At 35.7% G+C, this 23,959-nt stretch overlaps 1 protein-coding gene across 1 annotated transcript in view; it reads left to right on the forward strand.

Moving 5' to 3' along the window:
* LOC145683429 (uncharacterized) overlaps positions 1-23,959 on the forward strand; it is a 341,599-nt gene that overhangs the window by 179,865 nt on the left and 137,775 nt on the right. The window contains exon 6 of the mRNA XM_081754761.1: positions 12,341-12,391. Within this exon, the coding sequence (XP_081610887.1) occupies positions 12,341-12,391 (51 nt within the window). The remainder of the gene's footprint in view (positions 1-12,340; positions 12,392-23,959) is intronic.

The raw sequence follows: 23,959 nt of genomic DNA on the forward strand, positions 1-23,959 counted from the left end.
AATAATAAAAAAAATAAACGTGTCAAAACTGACATTCATAGTGATTCCAACAAACAAGTATGATTCCACATATCAAGAAAAAATTGTGATTTCGTTGACATTTATGAAGAAAATACGCCATAAGATAAAAGTGACATCTGCACACCATGTGAAAATCGAGACTTTAGTCCGATAATGCTCAATATAGCAAACGATTTCATCCTGAAAAAGTTATTATTAGCTTAAGCATAGAATAATAATTGTTATTCACTTCCAAAAGACGTAAATATTGTAGGGTTACCAGAACGTGTGGGTGTTATCTGCAAAAATTTACTAATAAAGCGTTGAAAACTATTAAGTACTGATCCTAGTTTTTCGAATCCAGGAAGTTGACTCACTAGTCGAAACATTCCTAAGAATAAACGGTCATTACGCCATGAATTGACCAGAACTATGGGTGGGAAAATGTGTAATACACCCTACGTACTTAGCTATCGTGGAAGCGCTGCAGGCAGCCAACGCTGCAGTGTTTCATAGTATAAAGTTTTTGATCTAAAATGCAGGAGTATAATATTAAAATTTATCATAGAACACCTTGTTACCCCATGAGTAACATAACGGAACACTCTAATAAAATCTTGTATCTACCCTTAGGTTATTATGTCGTCAATCACATAACATATCTGCCGAAAACCTGACGCGAGCAGTTCTATTACACAAGTATTACATCGTGGAAAGTCTTGGTGTTTCACCAGCAAGTTAGTATCTCAAGATTTAATTTGTTGGTCCCATTTTTAAGCATTTTGGTTTACAGGTATCCGAAGATTTTGATAAGGAAGATAGGATTAGTTGTTCGAATAAACTACTAATGGCGGATCTCCGACGAAAATCCATCTTTGAAGAAAGAAACGTACGATGGAACGACAGCCAGCATCAGCGATGACGCATCAGACATGGAAGTCTATTTTTTCTGAAACAGCGCAACATTAGTTGTCTATTAAAAGATGAAATCTCAAAATTCTTTGATTTGTACCGAGGGCCCCTTTTATATGTTACAGTTACCAACGACCGTGTTGTTGAACTTGTTGACCCCTCAACAGGTGAATATTTAGGACTTCATTCTATAGACACTACCAAACTATGGGAACCTACCCCTGAAACCAGTGAAAATTGGATAGCCTTGGCACGTCGCCAACTACCAGAAGATCTTTTGCATGACCTTAATCTGTCACCCGTTAATGAAACTCAAGAATAAATCTCTTTTTCCTCTAGTGGAGAAATAAACTTGTCTACACCCGAAAACAACAAGTGTGACGAGAAAAATTCAAATCTTTTACAGTCAACAACTTGTCAACCACCCGTATGTTATCACTTTATTTAGGAGATCCTTATTTACATTATTACTTCAATTCACCATATTGAGAACTTACATGTGTTTTACTGATCACACCCAACCTTACCGGTAGACTACAACTGCGAAGATGTTATGCAGGGAGAAGAAATTAAAACAGATGAGTGAGGTTCACTTTATTTCCGGCATTAAAAAAGAACTACCCATTTCTTTTAATCTTTCTTTCAACTGTTAAGTGATAAACATATATTCATTTTTCTTTGTTCTTGCTTCTAGCTTGTAACCGTTCAACGAAAAGCAAAGGTCAAGTTTTTCTTTCTTTTAGTTTTGATTAGATATCCGCAGGATTTTCGAGCACGTATGTTTATGGTTATGAATAACGGGTGATACACAGCTGATCGATCCTCCTCTTTCATTTGCTTTACTCAGCGTCTTATCTCATAGAGTTGAATATTAGTGTTGTAAACCGTATTAATTTCCTTTTAGTTTAATGTCGTTGATTTTTCATTTCAGATGTTTGAATTAAGGATTTTTAGAAAAAATTAATTTACCTTATATGCGTAGGGGAATTGCATTTTAAAAGCAATTTGAAATCTTGGCGAGATTTGCGAATCCTCCGCCAGTGGAAAGATATGTTGGCGTTATAATAATTTTTTTTAATTTTTTAAAATTTAAAATTTCTTTTTAGAATCCCTTCCCACTTTCCAAATTCTTAATTACGTAACTATATGTGATTTACAATTAAAGTTTGATTTACTTTATAGAATTAAAGAAGAATATATCGTAATGCTCAGGATGAGAAAATAATTTTGTTGAATCTTATTTACGTCATTTACCTGACTTTAACTTACTTGAATTTCCAGGACGAGACATGATATATTTCGCTCGAGGCGAAAAGTTAAAGAGGAAAGTAGGCTAAGCCTTAAACGACTGGCCACGCATTTCATTGTTGGTTTGTAGTATGTGCAGAAATGTCATGTGTATAATATATCTTCCGAACGAAAGCTGTAATCTTCTTATTTTAGAAGAAACCAATGAACAGATAGTATGATGGTGGACGGTCGTCTTTCTCCCATATTGAAGTGGAAATATGTTTAATTCCTATATTTTCTTGTAATTAGTGATTAATTCTTTTAGTCTCTTACAGACATCTTGGCGACCGTAGGGAAACTTCTTCGGGTAGGATATTATATGAGGATAAATATATATTTTTACAGGGAGGAATTGCAGTTCTATTGCAGAATCACCGTGGCTAATCCATTGGATATTCCGTAGCTAACTGTATTGTTGCCATCAATCGCAAAATATAGTTTCTTTCTATTTCTTCCTTCAAAGTAACCCCTAATTAAGCATGTGTATTCTTAGGTTAAATTTTTTCAGTATATTTTATCGTCTAGTAGTATCCCAATAAATATCTTAGTGTTTATGAATTGTAATTATATTATGCGTATTCGTATGGTAACACGTTGTAATGTTTTTCATATTAATTTTGAGAAAATTATATTTTAGTTACAGTATGTCCTAGCAGCTACTTGAATTCGATATAGCTCAGGAATATGTGCTTATTTTCTTTCCTTCCTACAGCATGAAAGAATAACGAGTTATAAAAATTACTTTCTGTCAATTATTTCCTAGCCTCGATGATTCGTTCACTAATTTTTGTGTTTGTATCCCATGTTTTTCTTTCAAAAGGGCTGGTATTTGGTCCTGCAAAGACATATTTTACGATACTGCGAGAGCATTTTTGTGTGTTTACACATCTTTTTCTAAGTGGAAGACGTACGTTATGTTCCAGTGAACATACGTGTATTTTACTGAATACTAAAGTGCTGATATTTCAGTTATGTATAGAAACATTTTACAAGTGCCTATGGTTGGAGGCCTTTTCACGTTTCTAGTTTTGCATCGTAGGAAACGATCGCACATTTTACGTGTAAGTACGTAAGGTGTATTACACATTTTCCCACCCATAGTTTTGGTCAATGGCCGTTTATTTTTAGGAATGTTTGGACTAGTGAGTCAACTTCCTGGATTCGAAAAATTTGGATCAGCACTTAATAGTTTTCAACGCTTTATTACTAAATTTTTGCAGCTAACACCCACACGTTCTGGTAACCCTACAGTATTTACGTCTTTTGGAAGTGAATAAAAATTATTATTGTATGCTTAAGCTAATAATAAGTTTTTTCAGGATGAAATCGTTTGCTATATTGAGCATTATCGGACTAAAATCTCAATTTTCACATGGTGTGCAGATGTCACTTTTATCTTATGGCGTATTTTCTTCATAAATGTCAACGAAATCACAATCTTTTTCTTGATATGTGGAATCATACTTGTTTGTTGGAATCACTATGAAGGTCAGTTTTGACACGTTTATTTTTTTTATTATTGGAAAAACGATTTTTCGTTATTTTTCGTTAAACAACACAAGGCACTATTAAAAAAAGAGGGACATACAGGTGAAAACCTTATTTTGTTTGTATAAACTCAGTTTATAACCTGTTTACATGTTTCTTCATTTTACTTTTTAACGATCTTCATATTTTTCCAATATATTTCAGTAATATCGAAACTGGTAATAATGTTCATATTTCAATATGTTTTAGGTTTTTGCTACTTGTCTATTTATTCACATTTTTATTTGTAAATACAGATATAAATATATTGTAAAGGAGAAATATACTAACTTTTATTGAGACGTTTGCTACTTACTGAAGTAGATATTTTCATGAATAGTTATTGTGTGTGTATATTTACTTCATATTATACCAAAAAAGTTATCGAAACGGAACGTTTAAAACATTTTACGAAAAGTATTTATGTGTCTAAAAAAGTAAGAATTTATATAGCCCTATAAACGTTTTCTGCGCAGTTTCAGTGAAAACAAGTTATCATACAGGTGTTTAGAAACATACCTCGTTTCTCACACCAACTTCCCCTTCATTCCTCGCCAACTCATCCTTCGAGAACCACGGAGGATATTCAACACAGGAAGATAGCATGGTTTTACATGTGAAATAAACGGAAGATGAGGAAACCCGACGGCAGACGTTTAAAACAGACTTATTAGTTGATGGAACACTTGGATTGACTATTCCACACGCAGGAAACTCATGTTGTACTGAGTGAACAAGTTATTTAACTATATTAAATGGCCCTGTTTCAGGTGAAAAACCATTGAACGTTTATGCACGTAATCTCACACCTTATCAGTGTTGCCAACTAACTTATTTTATATGTTTGGTGAAATACCTAATTTTGCTCAAATTTCATTAAACGGCCAGTTCTCACCTGTCTACACAGACACTTGACAGGTCGTTCCTCACGCCAGAGGTCAATCTATAACCGCAACCAGGTTATAGAGGTATTTTTGTGGACTCTGTGTATGTTTCGTAAAGACAATGATTATTTTTTTCAATTTATACTTTATTGTGCGACGCAAATAAGTTCTATCTTCGGTGGGAATCGCTTCTTTCCCACTCAACTGGACAAAGAAGTCTTTCATTGTTTTTTCATATATATATTTAAAACATCGCTTTGTGGTGAGAACATTTCAGTAAGCGACGAAGCTTCTCATTGTTTCTCCCCGACTTATTAATATGCATAGTATACATTCTGCAGTTATTTGGAACAGAATTATGTGCTTTCTTTAATTGTTTATGGAAATAATGCAGTAGATTAGAGCAGATCAGAGTAGGCCAAGTGCAGAGGCGTAAGATCGTCGCCAGCCATATCGCTTTTCCAGTTTGCTTTCTAAACATTTTCACAGTCAAGTTATCGCAATGTCTCTTGCATCGTGGCCAGTGGACAAATATTACCGTCAACTCTTTTTTATGTTCTATTTCCATGTACATATATGTGATTTAACCTAAGTGCTTTTAAGAATGGACTGCTAACAATCCAATGATGTTCGTTCTACAGTACATCCACATGGTAACTTAAAAAATTCTTGCAACTCCCAATTCTGCGTCGTGGAATTACTCACTGATGGTGAAAGTGTAGCGGGATTTCTTCTTTTTCATGACCCGCCCACAATACACCAAGTGACGGAGTAACTTCTCTTTCCAGTAACGGAGATTGCGAGCTCACCAGAGGTTGGGATGCCCCTATAAAAACATAAATACATCCAAGTTGGCGGGGTAACTTATGTATCCAGTGGCGGAGGTTGCTGGCTCATGACCGGTTGGGATGAAAATTCTGCCCCTGCAAGGGTGACGACTCTGTAAAATCACTTTCACCTCTTGAACTAAGATCCATAGGTTTCAGTGAATCCATGTTTTAAAACCCATCTATAACTCCTTTACTCTAAAAGCACAACTATATTTCAACAGCAAACAATTCACGATAATAGGTTTTATTCTCCTGTGTTTTATTGGTTATATCAGATTCTATTTGCTTCAGCACGTAAAAAGGAACGAAAAAGAAAAAATGTTATTAGTTACTTACCATACTACTACATTTCAAATTACAAAAACAAAATATAATATTGTAAGTACCACTAATGTTCCCAACCATATTGGCTTTGTATATGAGACACAAATTTTATTCCAGGTGCGAATTCGGCTGACTTCCTATTTAATATAAGTTTGTTCTTACACAGTAAAGTTTATAACATTTATAACTTAAAAGTCCACAGTGCAAGCATAAAAAAGATTAGTGTACAGTTCTCCAGGTGTAAAACCTGTGTTCAATCCCGGCAATGTCATGGCTCCCTACTCTGTATAGATTTTTCTTAACATAATTTATATATTTCTGTTATACGTCTTACATAATTTATAGCTATGTACAAGTAACAAATCTGCTAAGCAAAAGGTTTATCTTGCGGTTTTCCATGTGGGTTAGCTTTGCTTTTATTCTTGGTAAACCTGTTATCTCCCTGTTGAATATAAGTTTGTTCTTACACAGTAAAGTTTATAACATTTATAAATGAATATTCCACAGTGCAAGCAAATAGTTTAGCGTACGGTTCTCCACGTGTGAGAATCCTGGTTCGAGTCCGGCAGTATAATGACTCCCTATCTAAAAAATGAAATTTCTAAGTTTTACGTCCCACGATTATACCGGGTAGGCTAAAAATGGTCATGATGAGACATAACTGAAATGGTGGAATGAAGAAACTGGTAGGAAATGGGAAAACCCCGAGAATACCCACGAGCACGGTGTTTGTCCACCACAAAGTACACACGGCGTGAGCTGGGATCGAACCAGGAACCAGCTCCCTATCCAGCATACATTTGTTCTTAACATATAATTTATATATGTACCTGTTTTACGTCTTACACACTTTATAGTTAGATATAAGTAAAAGAAACCTGCTCAGCAAAAGGTTTATCGTACGCTTCTCCACGCGTCAGAGCTCTGGTTCAATTCCTAGTTTGTCTGCTGACTTCCTATTCAATATAAGATTGTTGTTAAACAGTAACGTTTATACCATTTATAACTACTTATAACTAAAAGGTCCCCAGTGCCAGCATTAAAAAAATCACGTAGTTTCTCCTCGCGAAACATCCCTGCTTCTATTGCTGTAGTGGCATGCCTTCCTGTTCACTATATCTTCCTTCATAACATATACCATATAAATACCTTTATACGTCATACACAATTTATAGCTAGATATAAGTTACAAAGTCTGTTGAGTAAAGTGTTTAATTCACAAAATTTCCACGCGAGAGTCTCCCGCTCGATTCCTGGTGAGTCTGCTGACTTCGTGTTCAATAACAGATTAAACTCTTACACAATAACGTTTACACCATTTGTAGTTATATATAAGTAACAAATTCTCAGTGCAGGCAAAAAGTTTAGCGTACGATTTTCCAAGCGGGAGAATCCTCGTTCCATTCCCGGCGCAATAAACAATCTAGATTTCCTGTAGCCTACATATTACACTATATCTTTGTTGATTTATAATTCTATATGAGAACACTGAATAATATGGTTTTCAATGTCGGAAAATCTGCAATCAATTCGCAATAAAACAAACACTTCCTTTCCCTTATACTCCCGACAATGACGATTGTTTTACAAGTATTTCGGGTACTGTGTTACTCCCATATAAAAAGAAACGAACAAGTATAAAAACAAAAATTGAAATACTACAAAGTTAGTAACTACCAGCAAATGAGTCGGTATTTATATAACTGTAGTAACCTTGAGAGCAACCAGGAAACTTCCTGAATCTTCTTTCCCCCATTCCAACTACTAAAATTCCAAAATATTCTTTCCCCTATTCCAAGGACCAACAGACATCTGCTGCCGCGTTAAGTGTCATGCATATAAATGAAACAAAATATATACTGCATTCTTTTACGTGTATGATCTCCATATTTCATTTTGTAAAGGTCTTTTTTATATCCTGCTTGTCAAATTTGCACTTCTTCAAGCTTAAGACATTTCTTATACGCCATATTGTATTCCCATACAGAACCTTCCTCTTTTGTGTCATTTACAAGATCATTAATATGCGGAGAAAGGCGTATCTATTATTCACTGTCGAGTGCCCGTGAATGTAACTACAACATATTAAGAACTGCCACAATATCAAAATATCGCTCCTTATGAATATTTATGAGTGCGGAGAAGATGCTTAATACACCAATGGATAGGCCTAACTTCTATAAGCTCAACATGGCCTACTGGATCATTTTCGAATGCTATCATGATTTCATATGTGTTTAGTCAGGGGTGCCCACAAGGGGGGGCTATGACGCAAACTGCGTCATTGAAATATTTGAGGGGGGAAATCTATATAAATATGTTTGAGGTTGTGTAAAAATTAATCGAAAAGATTTTTTCATAGAAAAACACTTACGGATAGACAATTGAGGGGGGGTGCGTCATGGACATGAGGGGGGCACCACTGGTTTAGTAATGCTTAATGCTTCCGAGTGAGAAGCTTATGTTCGTGGTTTTAAGGGTATGTTGTTATTAAGATTAGTTCGCAACCTAACACAGTTTCTTTCGCTCATTTGCATAGTGGTTGTATCCCCTTGTGCACATGGGTTAGCTTAGTTTTAGTTGATTTCGCTTGAGCTCTTTTTTCTTACTCTTCCATTACAGCTCACCTGTTTTAGCATTGTTCATCATGCGTTGCTACAGACCGTATGGGTTTAGTATTACTTATCATATTGTCCCCTCTTGGAGATAATGTTTAAGTTCAAGGGTGAAGCCATTTAAAGCTACCACTCGTTGTTTACAACTTTGTTTAATAAGTTCGCTATAAGCAATCATTCACTCCGTCTCCCAAAGAAATACTTTACTCTTCTACTAGAAACGTTTTGTCTTTCTCCTACTAACGAGAGTAATTTTGAATATTGAAACAACTAACTACATATATGCATACAAGGTGTTATGATATTTTGCATAAGTGTAGTGCCCTTACTAGTAAAAATTCATTTCTATTAAAGCACATGCATATGACTTTATATTCTGTAATTTACTATAAGTGTTCTTTTAATGAATTTTGCTATATTAAGAGGATCTTTTCCATTTAGTTTCTTGTTTACATTTGATAAAATAATGTTAGTCGACAACAAATGTAAGGCTTTTTCTTGAACCACATAATGCTCAAGTTTATTAGTATTTTCGTTGCTGCTTGAAACCGTGCATCTACAGACTTATCTGCAAGCATCCAGAAGTATTGAATTCTCAAAGGCGTACTTATTTACGGAAGCACAATAATTTTTCTTCCTTTTTTTTCCTTTTCAAAGTTTATATGTGATTTCCACATGTAAGGTTTAGCTATGGTGTTGTATCATTATTTTGTATCTAGAAGGAATACTGTTCCATTTCGTTACTGAACAATAAAACGTTTATTGCATTTGGGTGTTGACCTTTGGTAGTTTGGTTCCAATTGATATAGTTTGCTTACTTGTCCCTCTCTACAATGTTAATCGTAGGTAATGTTACTGGTAATTGATTTAATATAAGAAAAGAGTCTCCTTCTGCCTGCTTGTAGGACAGGCCCGTAGCCAGCCCAAAAATGTAGAGGGGGCCCGAGCCAACCATATTATAGTTCATCAAATAGTCACATCAGCAATTCATCATATCTGCTCTTGAATGTTTAAGTATTTTGCTTCTACTTAATGCTATTATCCTCCCTTACACACACACATTAAGTTAACATTCTGTAATGTACATGAAAAAAATTGAATTTTATTAAATGGGTATCACTAACTGCACGAATTAGAATTAAAATATAAATGTTTTAATAGTCCCACATGTAATACTAACACTAAGATCAAGAACGAGAGATGATCTACTGTGAAATAAGGAAATTCAACTTAGGCTCTTCTTTAGGGTTAACTTGCGAAGTTGCGCTTCCGTTTTATCAAAATTTTGAAAATTTAGCTAGAAGAAATTGATAACTTGTAAGTGAAGCGTAATTTATGTGTAATACCTTTTGATAAGCGGTTATAAAAACGGGACTAGTTCGCAAGTACAGGGAACTACTTGTCTCTAGGTTCAGGACGGTTGGATTGTGGATAAGTTTCGAGTAAACATGTCTGCAAGCGTACAGGGTCTTTGCACTGTATGTGAATTGACAGTACTAACATTGGTAAAACATGATGTTGATAATGAGGTTAATCTTTTGAATATTCATGGCTTAATTAGTGAAAGAACAAAGACCCCCCACAATTGTTCACGAGTTTGTGCTTGAGATAGGAGAGCTCTACAAACCTAAGTACGTACTAACGCAAAGTAGACATAACCTAACCTAAGTAACTAGTAGTGCGTTATCCCACCTTACTTCGGCTTCTCGCTTCGTTCGTTCTCCCCTCACAACTCCGCACTCCCCATTAACTACCCACAACCGTGCTCTGCGCGGTCCGCCAGTCTCCCCTTTAGGTTAATAATGGATTTCCATAGATATGTAATTGTGGTTCCTCCCCCGTACTCACATCCTTGAGATAACGTAACAGAACAAAAAATGAGAAAAGTTTAAGTAGAATTTGATGATTGTAGATTTTATGTTTTTTGTTGAAAATTAGGTGGACGGTTAACTTTGAAGTAATTCCCTTGTTTACAATTACAGTTTTATTTTTTATTTAATATTTATAGTAAGTTCTTGTTTAAAATATTAAATTAAACTCGTTTTATATAAATGAACCACCTGCACACTATACGAAGAAGACATACCAAAACAGCTAAAAAGTACTATAATGTTATTCAAAGCTACACTGAGAAAAAAATGTACGCGGCATACGTAATATCGTAGGTTACATTTGTAAATCCTGTAGTTTTTGACTTAACGTACAGCAAGCGTATAAATGAAAACGCATGTTTTATAATATTTTCTGTATAAGTGTTCCATCTATACATACTTTGCGTATGAAACAATATAGGCTGTCAGGACCTCACATACAAATGGACGTATATAACGTATAGCTGACGAAGGTAACATGTATATATGTATGTAATATAAGGAAGACTGTTAGACATCAGACATCCTGCAACAGCATGATGTAACACCTAAGGGCAGTGCCTATGTAGCATACGGATAACGTATGCTCCGTTCTGATTTTTGTAGTAAGCAAGAGCATTCCGTATATTTGTACAATATACCACTGTCCGGAGAACGGATTTTTCTCAATGTAAGTAAAACGCTCCACCCATCTAGTATCCAGTGAAAGCATCACTGCCTCTTTCATGTTGAATAACAACATTACGCGTACGCGACTAAGAAATAGTTCCAATTTACAACGTTTTTATAGGAAAACTAGCTACTTCCACGGGATCCTCCACCCCAAGTACAATACAAAACATTTTGCTACTTAATTTCTCCTCTAAGTCTTGAAAATTTTTACTAGTCCTCGCTCCACAACCCGGAATTTAATCCTTAAACTCAAATGTTAAATATGTTCACTTGCTCAGTTACTCATCTAATAAGGTAATTTAGCTTAACTTTATTATTCTAAGAGAACAAACATATGAAAGTCTTTGCAACCATAATTTTTACGGTGAATGTTCCACCACAGTTCTTGTTTTACATATCACACCACAATAATTTAAACCCTACTAGAATCAATCGCCTTTAACGGAACTCGGAGCTCTTAATTCAATTCACAACTAATTGTTCCACAGTTAATCTAAGGTTTGCTGTTGACGAGGATTTTGCAATGCATGTATGTACTAAAACTACACAATAGAATAGCAATAACCTACCGCCGTTACTGCAATCGACAAAAGATAAACGCTTTATTCCTGCTCCTGTTTTTATGATTTGGCTTGCAGCAAGCACTTCACACTTCGTCTTCTACCTCCCAGATCGCTATTACAAATGTGGCATGAAGTATTATGAACATATTTCTTCTTTTCGTAAAAACTTGCTTCAATATGTATTGTGTCATTTCATATCGAGACTCGAGAAGACTGATAAACTTTAACTTCTTTAAAATATGTTTAGAAGTGTTCATCAAATAGTTAAAATGAAAAAAATCTTGGAATAATCTCTTTTATATTGCATTTTATTCTTAGTGTTTACACATAGAATTAATCGAGATTTTTTGCAAGCCTTCCATGAAAATTTTAGGGGGCCAAGAAAAATTTAGGGGGGGCCCTCTTGCCCCCCCTTCCCGTGGATACGGGCCTGTTGTAGGAGTAGGTGGTTGACGACTTCGCTTAGGTCGGATACCTTTGTTCGCTTATTCTTATTTTTTCATTTTATTTGGAGTTCCTGTGTCCCGTATAATACACAGGTGGCAACCCTTTCTTTTATTAACTCAGTGCGACAGTACTGAGCGTTAATCCTAACTCCAGTGTTTCAGAGCTAAGGGCCTGTCTGGGACGTTACAACAGCATACACGCCCTTATGACGCTCTGTGGAGGTCCTACACCAAGAACTGTATTTCGCCTTATCTCCATTCGCGTTGAGCTCATGGCGTGAGAACCAATTGAACACAGACCTCAACTATTTAGTATAACTTTTATTGAAATACGTTTAGTAAGAAAGACGTTTTTCACAAAAGATGGGAAATAGTTTTGTAATTTTAATGTATTGCTTACTTTCAGATGCAATCAAGGGAGTGTTGGAATCTGCAAAGAGTCTAATCAAAACTAAGGGTAAAAGAAAATTTTCTATTATATAAGAACTATTTTTCTTGAGAATATGTGAGTAATTAATTTAATATTTTTGCGAGTAACGCAATCAGGACTGGAAAACTATTTAAATTATATTAATAATTTTGTTTTATAATAGAGAATGTTTGAAAAGCAAGAGTCGATCATTTCTACTCTGCGAGAATGAAATTTGAGAAAGTTTTCTAAAGGTACTTTTCGTATATGATGAAGTGAGTAGGTATACAGGCTCTTATTCACACTAAAAGTGGCTCAATATACGGTATGGGTAGACCGGACGGAACATGTAAGTCTGGTCTATTAGTAAAGCATTATTACTTCAATTACGATCGCTGATCGTCTCTATCGTTTTCAAATGTTCACTTTAATCTGTAGATTTTAGTACCCATTTTCCGCTTCAAGTGTGTAAGAGAATTAAGATTACAGAAAATATGTATTAGTTACCGAATTCCGATAATAATGTAGAACAAATTTTAACAATGGTTCGAATTTTTGAAATTTCTTGAACATTTATATGAAGAGCTATGAAGTGGACGAATCACATGTAAGTATGTAAATGCATCACATATGAGTTTGTATAATTATACCGAAATATTTGCTTATACATAGATCGAAATATAGTCTGTACAGGAAGCACATACACCAGTGTTGACATAAGTAATAATGCCATTTTCCTGTTGATGAGTTTTGCATTCCTTGGAACATATTCTCCTGCTAGCTTGAAGTATGAATATACAGTATTGTCATGTGATAAACTACTGTTACCTTAACGTCCATCGTTCGTACAATCACATTAGATACAGTTGGCGGAATGGTCGGTACATCAAATTACACAATGAGAAGAAATTAGTGGTTCATCGTATCCAATAAATAGCACATCTATAAAAGAAAATTTGCATTAGCAACTTCATATCACGGTTTACAAGCCGAACACTTGTACATATATTGTTTTAGCGAAAAAGTGTCATTTGCAACTAGGAGAAGTTTACCAAATACTGAGAAGTGGAAGATCAGTTATAAGGTACATGATATGAAATGTTTCATCCAGACTTGTTGATTGAATTTCCTTCGACCTTTAAACTTTTTGAAAATGTAGATGTAACCTGTAGGAAATTAGACCGCTAGAGCATTAACAGCCGAAATAGAGAATGCGTTGAGTCGATTTTGAGTTTAATGTCCCGTTAAGCTGTGAGGATATATGAGATGTGGACCTACTGATTAACGTGGAATCCGAGCCACATGAGCTCCAGCCGGGAATCGAATCCGGGTCTCCCACGCCAAATGCACTATGCTAAACGCCCAGCTACGAAGGCGAAATAAAAAAGACAGGATTAATCAAACTAGAGAGGAGTTAAAATAGTGCAGACGTGATATTTGGTGAAGTCAATGCGGAAATGAAGAACGGCTACAATGAATCATATATCAGTCAATCACATGAACTGAGACTGCAAACGAAATATTGGTGACTTGGTCACTTAGTAATACGTATTGGAGCCCGATTATTTGTGAGCTGATTTGTCAACAGTTTTGAACATTGACGCGGAAAGAAAAACTATTGTTCCTAGAGGATATTTATTATAATAGTTTAACTCAATAATAGAATACGTGAAGCATTTCAGAAGATGGCAATAGGAATGCTGAATAAAACGAAAAAGACATCTTGAAAGCACATTCAGATATCAGAAACAACGGAAGAACACATGTGGATATTTTATATTCGTAATAGGTAATTTCTTCTTCTGTGATACTCATATTTTGAGAAGTATGATTTTGTGTAATGCATTTGTTCAGGTATGTTCACGCGAATCGACAATCAAGTACATGCACTTTGTGCTCACCCTGTTCAAACGGGTTCTAAATTGTACAAAGATCACTTCTAAAGGTTGATTTTACATGTTACAATTATGAAGCTTTATATTTCTTTCGTGATAATTATTAAACTGTACTATATTTATTTGCTGTTATTCGCGAACTAACAAACTTCAGAATTAGCGTTCACTGACATTATACGAAAGTTAGACAAGGTATAAACCTCGACAAGGGTTGGAAATATACTATTTTAAGAGAGTCCGCCATACATCGGTTTTAGTAAAATTGGATCTTCCACTATAGGAACAACAGGGCTTGTCCAAATGGCTATGTAAAGAGAGGAATGGGAGGTTTATTTTTTATTATTTTTTTTACCTAAATCAAAATTTACAAGGATATAGAACCATTTTCACTCAGTATCAAACAATAGTGTTGATAGTGGATATAAAATCGATTTTCGTGTGAAAAAGGTAACTTTGTGTCTACTCTTTTGTCTTAATAACTGAAATTTTGTATAGGTAAATGTATTAGTACATGTTTAGTACCTTCTTCACGCCGATATGTTCAGGTGAACATTCTGCTATTCTTTTATTTTAATAATTGATTATAAATTCTTCTGTACCATTAAGCCTGCAACCACTGATTTTCTAAATAGTTCAGGCATGGGATTCACTCAGAAATTAAAGTAGAGAAATGGTATGCAATGTCAGATCTTACTTTGAGTAAGTGCAAATGTCGTTTCATCATTACTAGTTGCAAAAGTATTCGACAATATTAGAACTGCTTTCCAATAGAAATGTTCAGTATTAAACATTACTGATGACGTAAGCCCCATAATGTAAACAGAGCGACAACATAGTTTCGTTCAATTAAGAATAAACAGCAATGAAGAAGGCTTACAATGAACGTGAATAGTTTTAAAAAAAATCTATACGATATCATATTTAAGATTATTACCGTCCCTACTACGGAAGTTAATTACACTCCCTGAGGGAAAGTAATAAGTTTGACGTTCTATAACAAAATTAAGAAAGGTTTTGGAAGGTTTGAGATTCAGGTTGAAGAAATACTAGGACTAGGACTAGGATTTTGGAACAACTACACAGATGTTGCAAAGAATTGGAAAGAAACGATATCATGGCATAAAAATATAGGTTTCATGGGGATTTTAAATGTTCTCCAGTATTATTAACCCTTAAGTACTACGCATGTTTTTTGTCACATTACTGCCAGACTCCGAACAATATATTGCGGAAAAAGTACCGACACACATACACTCAATATGACCAAAAAGGTAAGGGGAAGCGGCAATTTGGAGAGGCGGTAGAATGGGAAGTTATGGCGAACGCGGAATCTAACAGACTCCACATAGTACTTATGGGTTAAGATTTTTAGCATAAAAAAATGTCCATAAACAAAGTATTATAAATCGATAGATCTTAAGGAACTGAGCACAATGTAGTGTAAAACATCACACATAGCCTTTTAGAAAACAAATAAAAAACTAATATTTTCATAAACCTAAAAGTTCAATCTATATGAGAAGAATGCCATATATTCAGTGATAACTGATACTGAAATATATGCGCTCCTCGGCTCTTCATCTTTACACTATTAAAACGAGAGTGTAGTGTGATTAACAAGATATAGGGCCTATCCTAAAATTGTCATTTATTAAATTTTTTTTGTTGAAGTATAATAGTGTGTTAATATGAGAGATATATTAACCTTTAGACCCCATACAAACAAAACAAACAAAAAACCGGATTCTTGGCTTTAAACTCTCGTATATACAGTTTGGGAAAATCGAGAAAAAGAAATATGACCATAAAATGTACGCCATTTGCTTCCATCTACTGAAACAGTTTTATTTTTACTTTAATGTATCCGGTACATAGGAGATATTCTACTAATTATAAGATTGTATCTGTTATTGCACTCCACTGCTTGTGTTGGTCATACAACATTCTTTAGAGTAACACATACACTTTTAACAGTAACGCTTATAATCCATATTAGTTGTACTTTCTAGGAGTAATAAAAATGTAATACAATAGTTTGCAGTATTGTACTGCAAAAACTTTCGTTTGTGCAACTATAATTGAAAGAATATAGCTAATATAAAATGACGGCTCTCGCTCGACATCAACGCAGAACCACAAGTCTGGCAAAATATAAACATTAAATGTAACGAATAGCTTTAGCCGATGACTTTTAATTTGTGCTTTTTTGTGTAGCAGATATATATGTATGCGTTTGTGCAATTATCCTTAGAAAATTATAACAATTTTAAAATCCCTGTTCTAGCTTGACATCAAACAAGAAACTCCTTTGTACTTGTAAAATCTATATACATACAAAAGAATAAACCCAGCAGATAGACCTTACTAAGTGCAACTGTAGTTACAAGAGCAGAGATTTAAAGTGAAGGTTCCAACTCGACGTCTAGTCATACAGATGTAAAACATATCTCTTGTGGTGAAACAGATTTGTGGGTTAATCCACTGTAAATCCAATGTAAATCCTTTACAAACATTTTCCATTTTACATCTGGATATTAATGCATAGGTGGCAATATATTTTTATTATTTCTTCGTATTCAATACGAGGAAAAGCAAACTGCTAATTCAGCTGCTGACATACTATGAGTATTCAAATTACGCGACTTGACAATAACGATTTAACAGTACTCCCTTAGTTTGAGTGTTTACTTCCAGAACATGCCTCTGACATTCGGTACAAAGCTTATTTGAGAGGAGACACTTGCAATAACTCTCTGTACCAAAGAAAATATAACGCACTACTGTTTAGAGAACGTGCTGTAGCAAGGGAAGGTACCTGACTAAATAGAATAACATCCTAAACGCCGACTCTTTAAGAAGTAATATTAGTCCATTAAAGATAGGGCTGAGAAAGGAACAAATTAGTAACAAGCTGAAAATTGTTATGGAAGTAGGGGAAGTGTCAGGAATAACATACTAAAAGTCCCCTAAAATCCCACAGCAGCTTTTCCCGCAATTTTGAAAAATGGCCGCCATCTTTAGACGACGACAAGGAATTTATGGAAATCGCCTCTCTTTACATTTATTCCTCTAGTTACCGTTCTAATTATCAAAAAGTCATGGATCATGTATGGTTCGAAAGCCTGGAAGGTAGACAATCTACATAAATAACATATATACCCATCGTGCTAAATTTCTAGAAGAAGAGGAAGAAGAAAGCAACTAGCAACTATTTTTTATAAATAAAAGGTATATTTTCAGAAATCATGGGAAGTTTGCAGCACTGACAGTTATTGTATATCAAAAAAACAACACCAACATATGCCTTTGATATTTATCTCAAACATAGTCAACAACGACACAGGTCTGTGCAATACATGCTGGAAAAAAATTATAACCAATATTATTTTCTGACCTCTCTATACAAAAGTGCATAAGGTGACATTCACTTTCACGGCTCTAGTCACCTTCTGTTATTACATAGGACCAAGAGTTAAATATCACTGGAAATCTTAAACTTAAATGTGAACGAGGTAACACATACTAACTGAGTCCAATCTGTGGAAAAAGGGTAAAACCCAAAATTTCAGAAGAAAACGTAATTTTCATACAAATTGTTTAAAATAAAATTTGCAGCAGTGACAATTATCGTATACTAACAAAATTCACAAACGTATTCACTATCATAATTATTAATTTGCATTAAAAATGAACTAGATTTTTCCAATGGAGTAAACTTGTATGACACACAGTTTTACACCACGTAAATACAACACAAAAGTAATTTATTGACAGCATTAAAAAGTAGCAGAAATTGGTAGTCTGCTTTGCATGGGAAAACCGTAATTCACATACTTAAAATCACTCTTAACTACAATAGCAATTTGAATGTAATTTTGCTTTTAAATGTCTTGTTTGTAACTAGAATGTAATTTGCCTACTAGTTTTCTTCAAATCAAACTTAATGTTAGTATGCACTTTAAGAACATTTTTGTAACTTGTCCATTCAGACTTACTTTATTAGAAATCAATTAGACTATCATTATTATGTGGTTCATCATCCTGGTCTTCATCATTTGGTTGTGCATTCATACATCCAATTCCACGACACTGACGACATAAATTAGAGCACACAATTCCTTCTTTCCGACAACCGCACATACGTTCACAGCCTTTATTTTTTTTTTTACAGTAACAGGATATTAAATGCATGTCATTGCACGGAGCGGGTTCCTTGGTCATTCGTACTGGTACAAGAATATCTCCTAATGTTTTCCATCCATATTCAGTCGCTCGCATATCATTTCCACGGCACAATTGAACCTGATGATACGCTCTCAAGATATCATGCTTCGCAGCATCACTGGTGGGTGGTAATGTTGCTAATTGTATTTCGTTCTGAATTTGGCAGCGACTTACTGCACGGATGTATGAATGATACCGGAGTTCATCCAATGAGGTTACTGTTGCTGGGCAATCGTAGAATGTTAATAGAAATGATGTGCCAGCTTCAATCAAAGATTGTACACTAGCGTTATCATGGTTGAAAACTTCAAGTGATCGGCATAAATCTTCCCGTTTTTGAAGTAATCGTAATGCCTTTTTCTTTCCCTGTCGATACAAACCATATGATGTGTCGCATCCAGTTAAAGCACTGAGCAAAACAGGTAGCACATTTGCCCATGTGTCTTGCAACTTCTTAGTACTAAATTCTTTTGGCACTTCTTGTCCACGTCCTGGCTTTCGAAATGTGATATCGTAGTGATTATTAACTTGTGCAAGCAAAAGGAGTAAAATGTCAACATCCTCGCCAATTACTACGACGTGCCTGCAAGGATTTAAAGACTTGGCTGATGCAGTTTTAGCTATAAGTGCGTCAGCATCACTTCTTGCTTGCTGGGCTTGAATTCCGGCTTGTGTCAAATGAACCATCAATTCACGGATGAAACAATCCTTGTTTTTGGAATTACCCAAGAATTTATATTTTGTAGTTGAAAATACGGTTTCATTTGTGAATAACACCAAAGCTGAATGAATCTTTGACTGACGTCGTTGCCATTCAGCGGCATTTGTACAGTTTTCAGTACAATATCCATCAAAAATAACTGTTGCTTTCGTTCCAAAGTTTGTGAGTACATAGGATACATATGACTTGTATACATCAAGGTATGTTCCATGTTGTGGCCAAACAACATGATGTAGAAGCCAGCCTCCATCTATAACGTACACAGTGTTTTCGATTTGAATTTTAGAATCTGTCCGATATTCAAATATGTCATACAAAGCAGACTTTTTCGTTTTCCTCATGGACATTTCTGTGAAGAGAGAAAGTGGATAGGGTGCAAGCTCGTAAGCAAAACACTGTCGGAGTTCTTCTTCGGACTTCACTACGCATATAATTCGGTTGAAAATTTGCATGGTATTTACAGCCAGTACCTCATCACGAATGCGCACTCCATTGTGCATTGCGGACAATGGGATAACCTTATCTTTTTGTTTAAGTTTCACATTTCCAAAAGTCTGCCCAAACATTCCTTCCATAGCAGCCAATCCGATGTCCTTAGCTTTATCACAGTTGATCAGTTCATTACCCACCATGCCAGTGCTTAGGAATGCGAGATCCTGATACGAAGGGAATGGAGAATACTGGGAAAACCATCGCAAGAATTTCTCTACATGTAATATATCACGCGATTGATTGCTTTGGTACTGTTCCACATGCCGACCGGTGTGAATTTCATCCATATTTTTGTTTAATAGTTTTTCAAGACATTCTCGTAAGTGGCACTCTGCTGGCATACTTGACACCCACCTAGATATTACCTTTTCAGTCATGCCTCTCCCATGGGTCAGTCCACCACTGCTCTTCATTGCTCTCATTAAAACCTGCTCAATCGTCATATCAGACCATATACCACTCCAAAATATATCTTTCCTGCGAATAGTGGAGTAACCGCCTCGTGTTAATAGCTGGAACTCATGAGGATCCATTTCATCCTCCAATCGCAACGTTTCTTGTAAGTACAGATGTGCGTATTTGGCATACAAAAGATGCCTAGCTGCATGGAAATATGGTAACATTTCTCGTATGCAGTGAAGATGAAGATTCCAGTCTCCACTTCTTTCGGCACGAATGAAAAGACGCATCATTTCTACAAGCTGAAAGTACAGGGCAAATAACTTGGAGGTACGGCTTTTTTCTGCAGCGACGTCCATGAATAACTTCAGATTACTTTTAATCTTGATTATATTTGAGTGTTGAACAACTACATCAGCATTGATATCTTCTTCAGTCATTAGAGGAATACAGACATCTCGAAATTGACGCACAAACTCTTCAGTGGCGTCTAATTCATTAAATATATATATTGCAATTGCTGTGTTAAAAAATGAGCCCGCAAAGCATGAGCATAAGAATGCCCTGACATCATCTATGAAATGGAGTTACTAGCATACACACAAGACCAAAGTTCTTCGATGCCACTACCTTTCATTATATATGCGACTGCTCCCATAAATGACATTAATGTGTGAAAACCCCCAAGTCTAACAACCACCGATGATAAGTCACCAGAATTTCTACATGCTGCTACAATGTCGCATGCTTTAGCATACAAAGGTTGATCGAACGTGACTAAGCTCGTTTTCTGCTTGTTTCGTGCACATTCTTTGCTGGCAAACATAAGTGCCGAGTGTATAGCATCCATGCTTGTTGACTGAAGATTCATAAAAGGTAGAATCACTACTTGAGGTGTTTGGTAGTTACTGTTGTTGCTTGTCATCAGCTGCATGAATCCATTCTAATTCGGGCAAGTTGGCGTCCTCAACCACTTAAGTATCATCCATGTTACATCATACAGAAGGTGGGTTTGATCTTGGATATTCAGAACACGAAGGTGTCTTATATCTTCAATGGTTAAATCCGAAAGGCCATTATCTTTGCGTGTGTACGTTAAAAGTTGTGTTTTCCATTCAGTTTTTGACAGTGTACGTTCTTTGATCCGAGGTATTGGCTCACATCCCTGGATGCTTTCTTTAGGAGTAACACATATAATGCCACCCATTGCATGAAAAGTTCCATACCCATCAACTGTACGAATATTATAGTCAGCGTTATGAAATACAAACTGTTGTAACGCAGAAGGCTTAGGAGGAGTTGGTCCATGTAATGTTGCAGAGTCTTCATACGTTAGCACTTCCGAGTACGACACACATAGTACCATATGATATAACATATCAATTAAGTGGCGGGATCCAAAGTATTTGTGGAAATGAACACCAAGTGATAACTGAATAGTAGATATAAGAGATCGTGGTCTAGCTATACTGATGATGGCATGACTAATAACAAGGTTTCAGTATCTGATAATGGGCACAATACTGTGGGGCAAATATTTCCTTCAGAAATGTAGTTAATGATTGTGGAATGTTCTTACGTGAGTTCTTTAAAAAATCATCTGCGGGAGGATACTTGTCCAAGTTGAACGCTTTGGAACGAATGTCTTCTCTGATGAAAGAAGCGGCTGTTCGAAACGCAAACGCTCTTCGTCTTCATTATTCTTTATCCGCTCAGCATCCCACTTTTCGGTAAGAATTCTGTCACCAAATCCCTTTAGGCACAGTACGGGGGATTTTCCTTTCACACATGTAACAACTAATCTGTCAAAATAATCAAGAAGTGTTCTTTTCAACCACTTATCGGATGTGCATTCTGCGTTCTCTGGGAGGAATTCTTTGATCTTTGTTTGTAGCTCTTGAAGGGAGAACTGACACTTTTCACTTTCTTGGATGTATTCACAAAGACGCTGAAATGGTTCGGCATTTTCACTGCACAAAGGTCCACCTGTTGAACGAGTGGTGGGTTGTTTCATAAACTGACTGAGGCAAGTGCGGTAATATCTTGCTTCGGCTGCTGGAAGATCTACCACACTTCTAACTCTGGATGCAATATCCTCTCCCCAGGCATCTACTCGTTTGGCACATGCATCTAGAATTTGAGATCGCGTTTTCAGACACTGCATATTAGAAACTGACTTCTTTTTGTCACGTGGTGCCTTACTGTCGACAATATAAGTACAATCTTGTCCACAAAATAAACAATTCACTTTAAAATCGAATGTGCTTTCTTGCGATCTCAATCTCTTAAATTTAGGTGGTGATGTTTGTGAAGACATGCGGCAGCAATGGTATTTTCTCGAGTGTACGAGTTTCTGCAATTTACATGGACGCACACAGAAGTTTTGTCCTGCAACACTGCATGAATACCGTCCCCTCGACGAATGCTGCAACGAATAATGATTTCTAGGCCTCTGGTGACAAGAACGCTCCTTTCTTCATGTAGAATGTCCTTGTTGCATAGGATACATCTCTCTACTACATCATAGTTGATATGAAGTCTTCTACATATGCAACGAGCCACGTTCATTTAATGGCGTCACAAAAGTCGTCTGCAACAAAATGAAATGGTCCTTTACTATAACTGCTTGCACATGCTATACACACTTATAATTAATTTGGTGTGGCTCAGGTTAAAATATTTCTGCAAAATTTAAAAGCTGCAAAAAGTTGTGATCTGCAAAAGAAATTACAGTACTACTGAATTCTGGATTTCCGGATATGATGTCGAAGAAAAGAATAGTAACCCTATTTTACTTTTTTTCTAAAAAAATAGAAAACTTAGTATAACAACAAATAATTTTGAAAATATAAATCGTTACACAATAGTGGATTTACCACTGAAGAAACAGTAATTTAAAATTGGTTTAAAAGTCCAAGTGGGGCTATGTAGACAATAGGTTCAATTAGTTAAGGAGTATTATATCATCAACACGGATGATGATGATGACGACACGATGCTGGATTAACTAATTGAACTTCTTTCCATATTGCATGATGTCTTTCGCTTAAAACAATCAGCTTAAGTTTGAGAGTAGTTACTAATTATTACAGTGTTCTTGTAATGCGAGCAAGCGTTGTAGAACCGTTCCATTTCGAGCCCTCCTTGAGAGCTAGTTCTCATCTGGCGAGAAGGTGGCAAACTCTTTCAGAGTGTAGTTAAATATACATTCAAGTTGTACTATCCGGTCGTGACGTAATGTCACGTGGTAATTAGTTCACTTTGCACACAACTTTATTGATAAAAAGTGATTTACAAAGGTTATGAAACATAGCTGAGCGAGCATCACCGAGCGAAGGGGATTAGAAGCCATGCAGGGCTCGTTTATTCCACCTTTGCCTTATGATAATACCAAGTGACATTATGTCGCGCTCGGGTGGTGCAACTTCGGTGTAAATCTAGCCTCACCCGCTCTTTCTACCCTCCTTACCGGAACAATTAAAGAGCACAAAACAAACATTCAATATAGTCCTTTAATATTAACCATAATGTTTAAACTGTTATTTTTCATTTCACTGAATTCATCATATTACACATAGTATGTCTTACTTTACTTTTATGTATGTCTTTTATTGAACGAAACAACAAATGCTGTTAATTTAAACCATATAGCCTATACACGTACCTCCGAAATGTCTCTTTCCTGGAATCATTTTTAGTCCTTTCTTGTCAGCTACGCTAACTTAATGTCTGCACTTTAATGAAACAAATTGTCAACTAATTTTGTTTAAAATCGTATTTTCTCGTCCACTGAATAAAACATCAATGATTAGAAGCCACCTGCATTTCTTCCCGCCTAGGTTCGGTTTCTCACGCCGAATGACTTATCACTGTAGTATACTGCTT

This window comes from Thermobia domestica, chromosome 4, assembly GCF_964235325.1.
Source record: "Thermobia domestica chromosome 4, izTheDome1.hap1.1, whole genome shotgun sequence".
NCBI classification, from domain to species: domain Eukaryota; kingdom Metazoa; phylum Arthropoda; class Insecta; order Zygentoma; family Lepismatidae; genus Thermobia; species Thermobia domestica.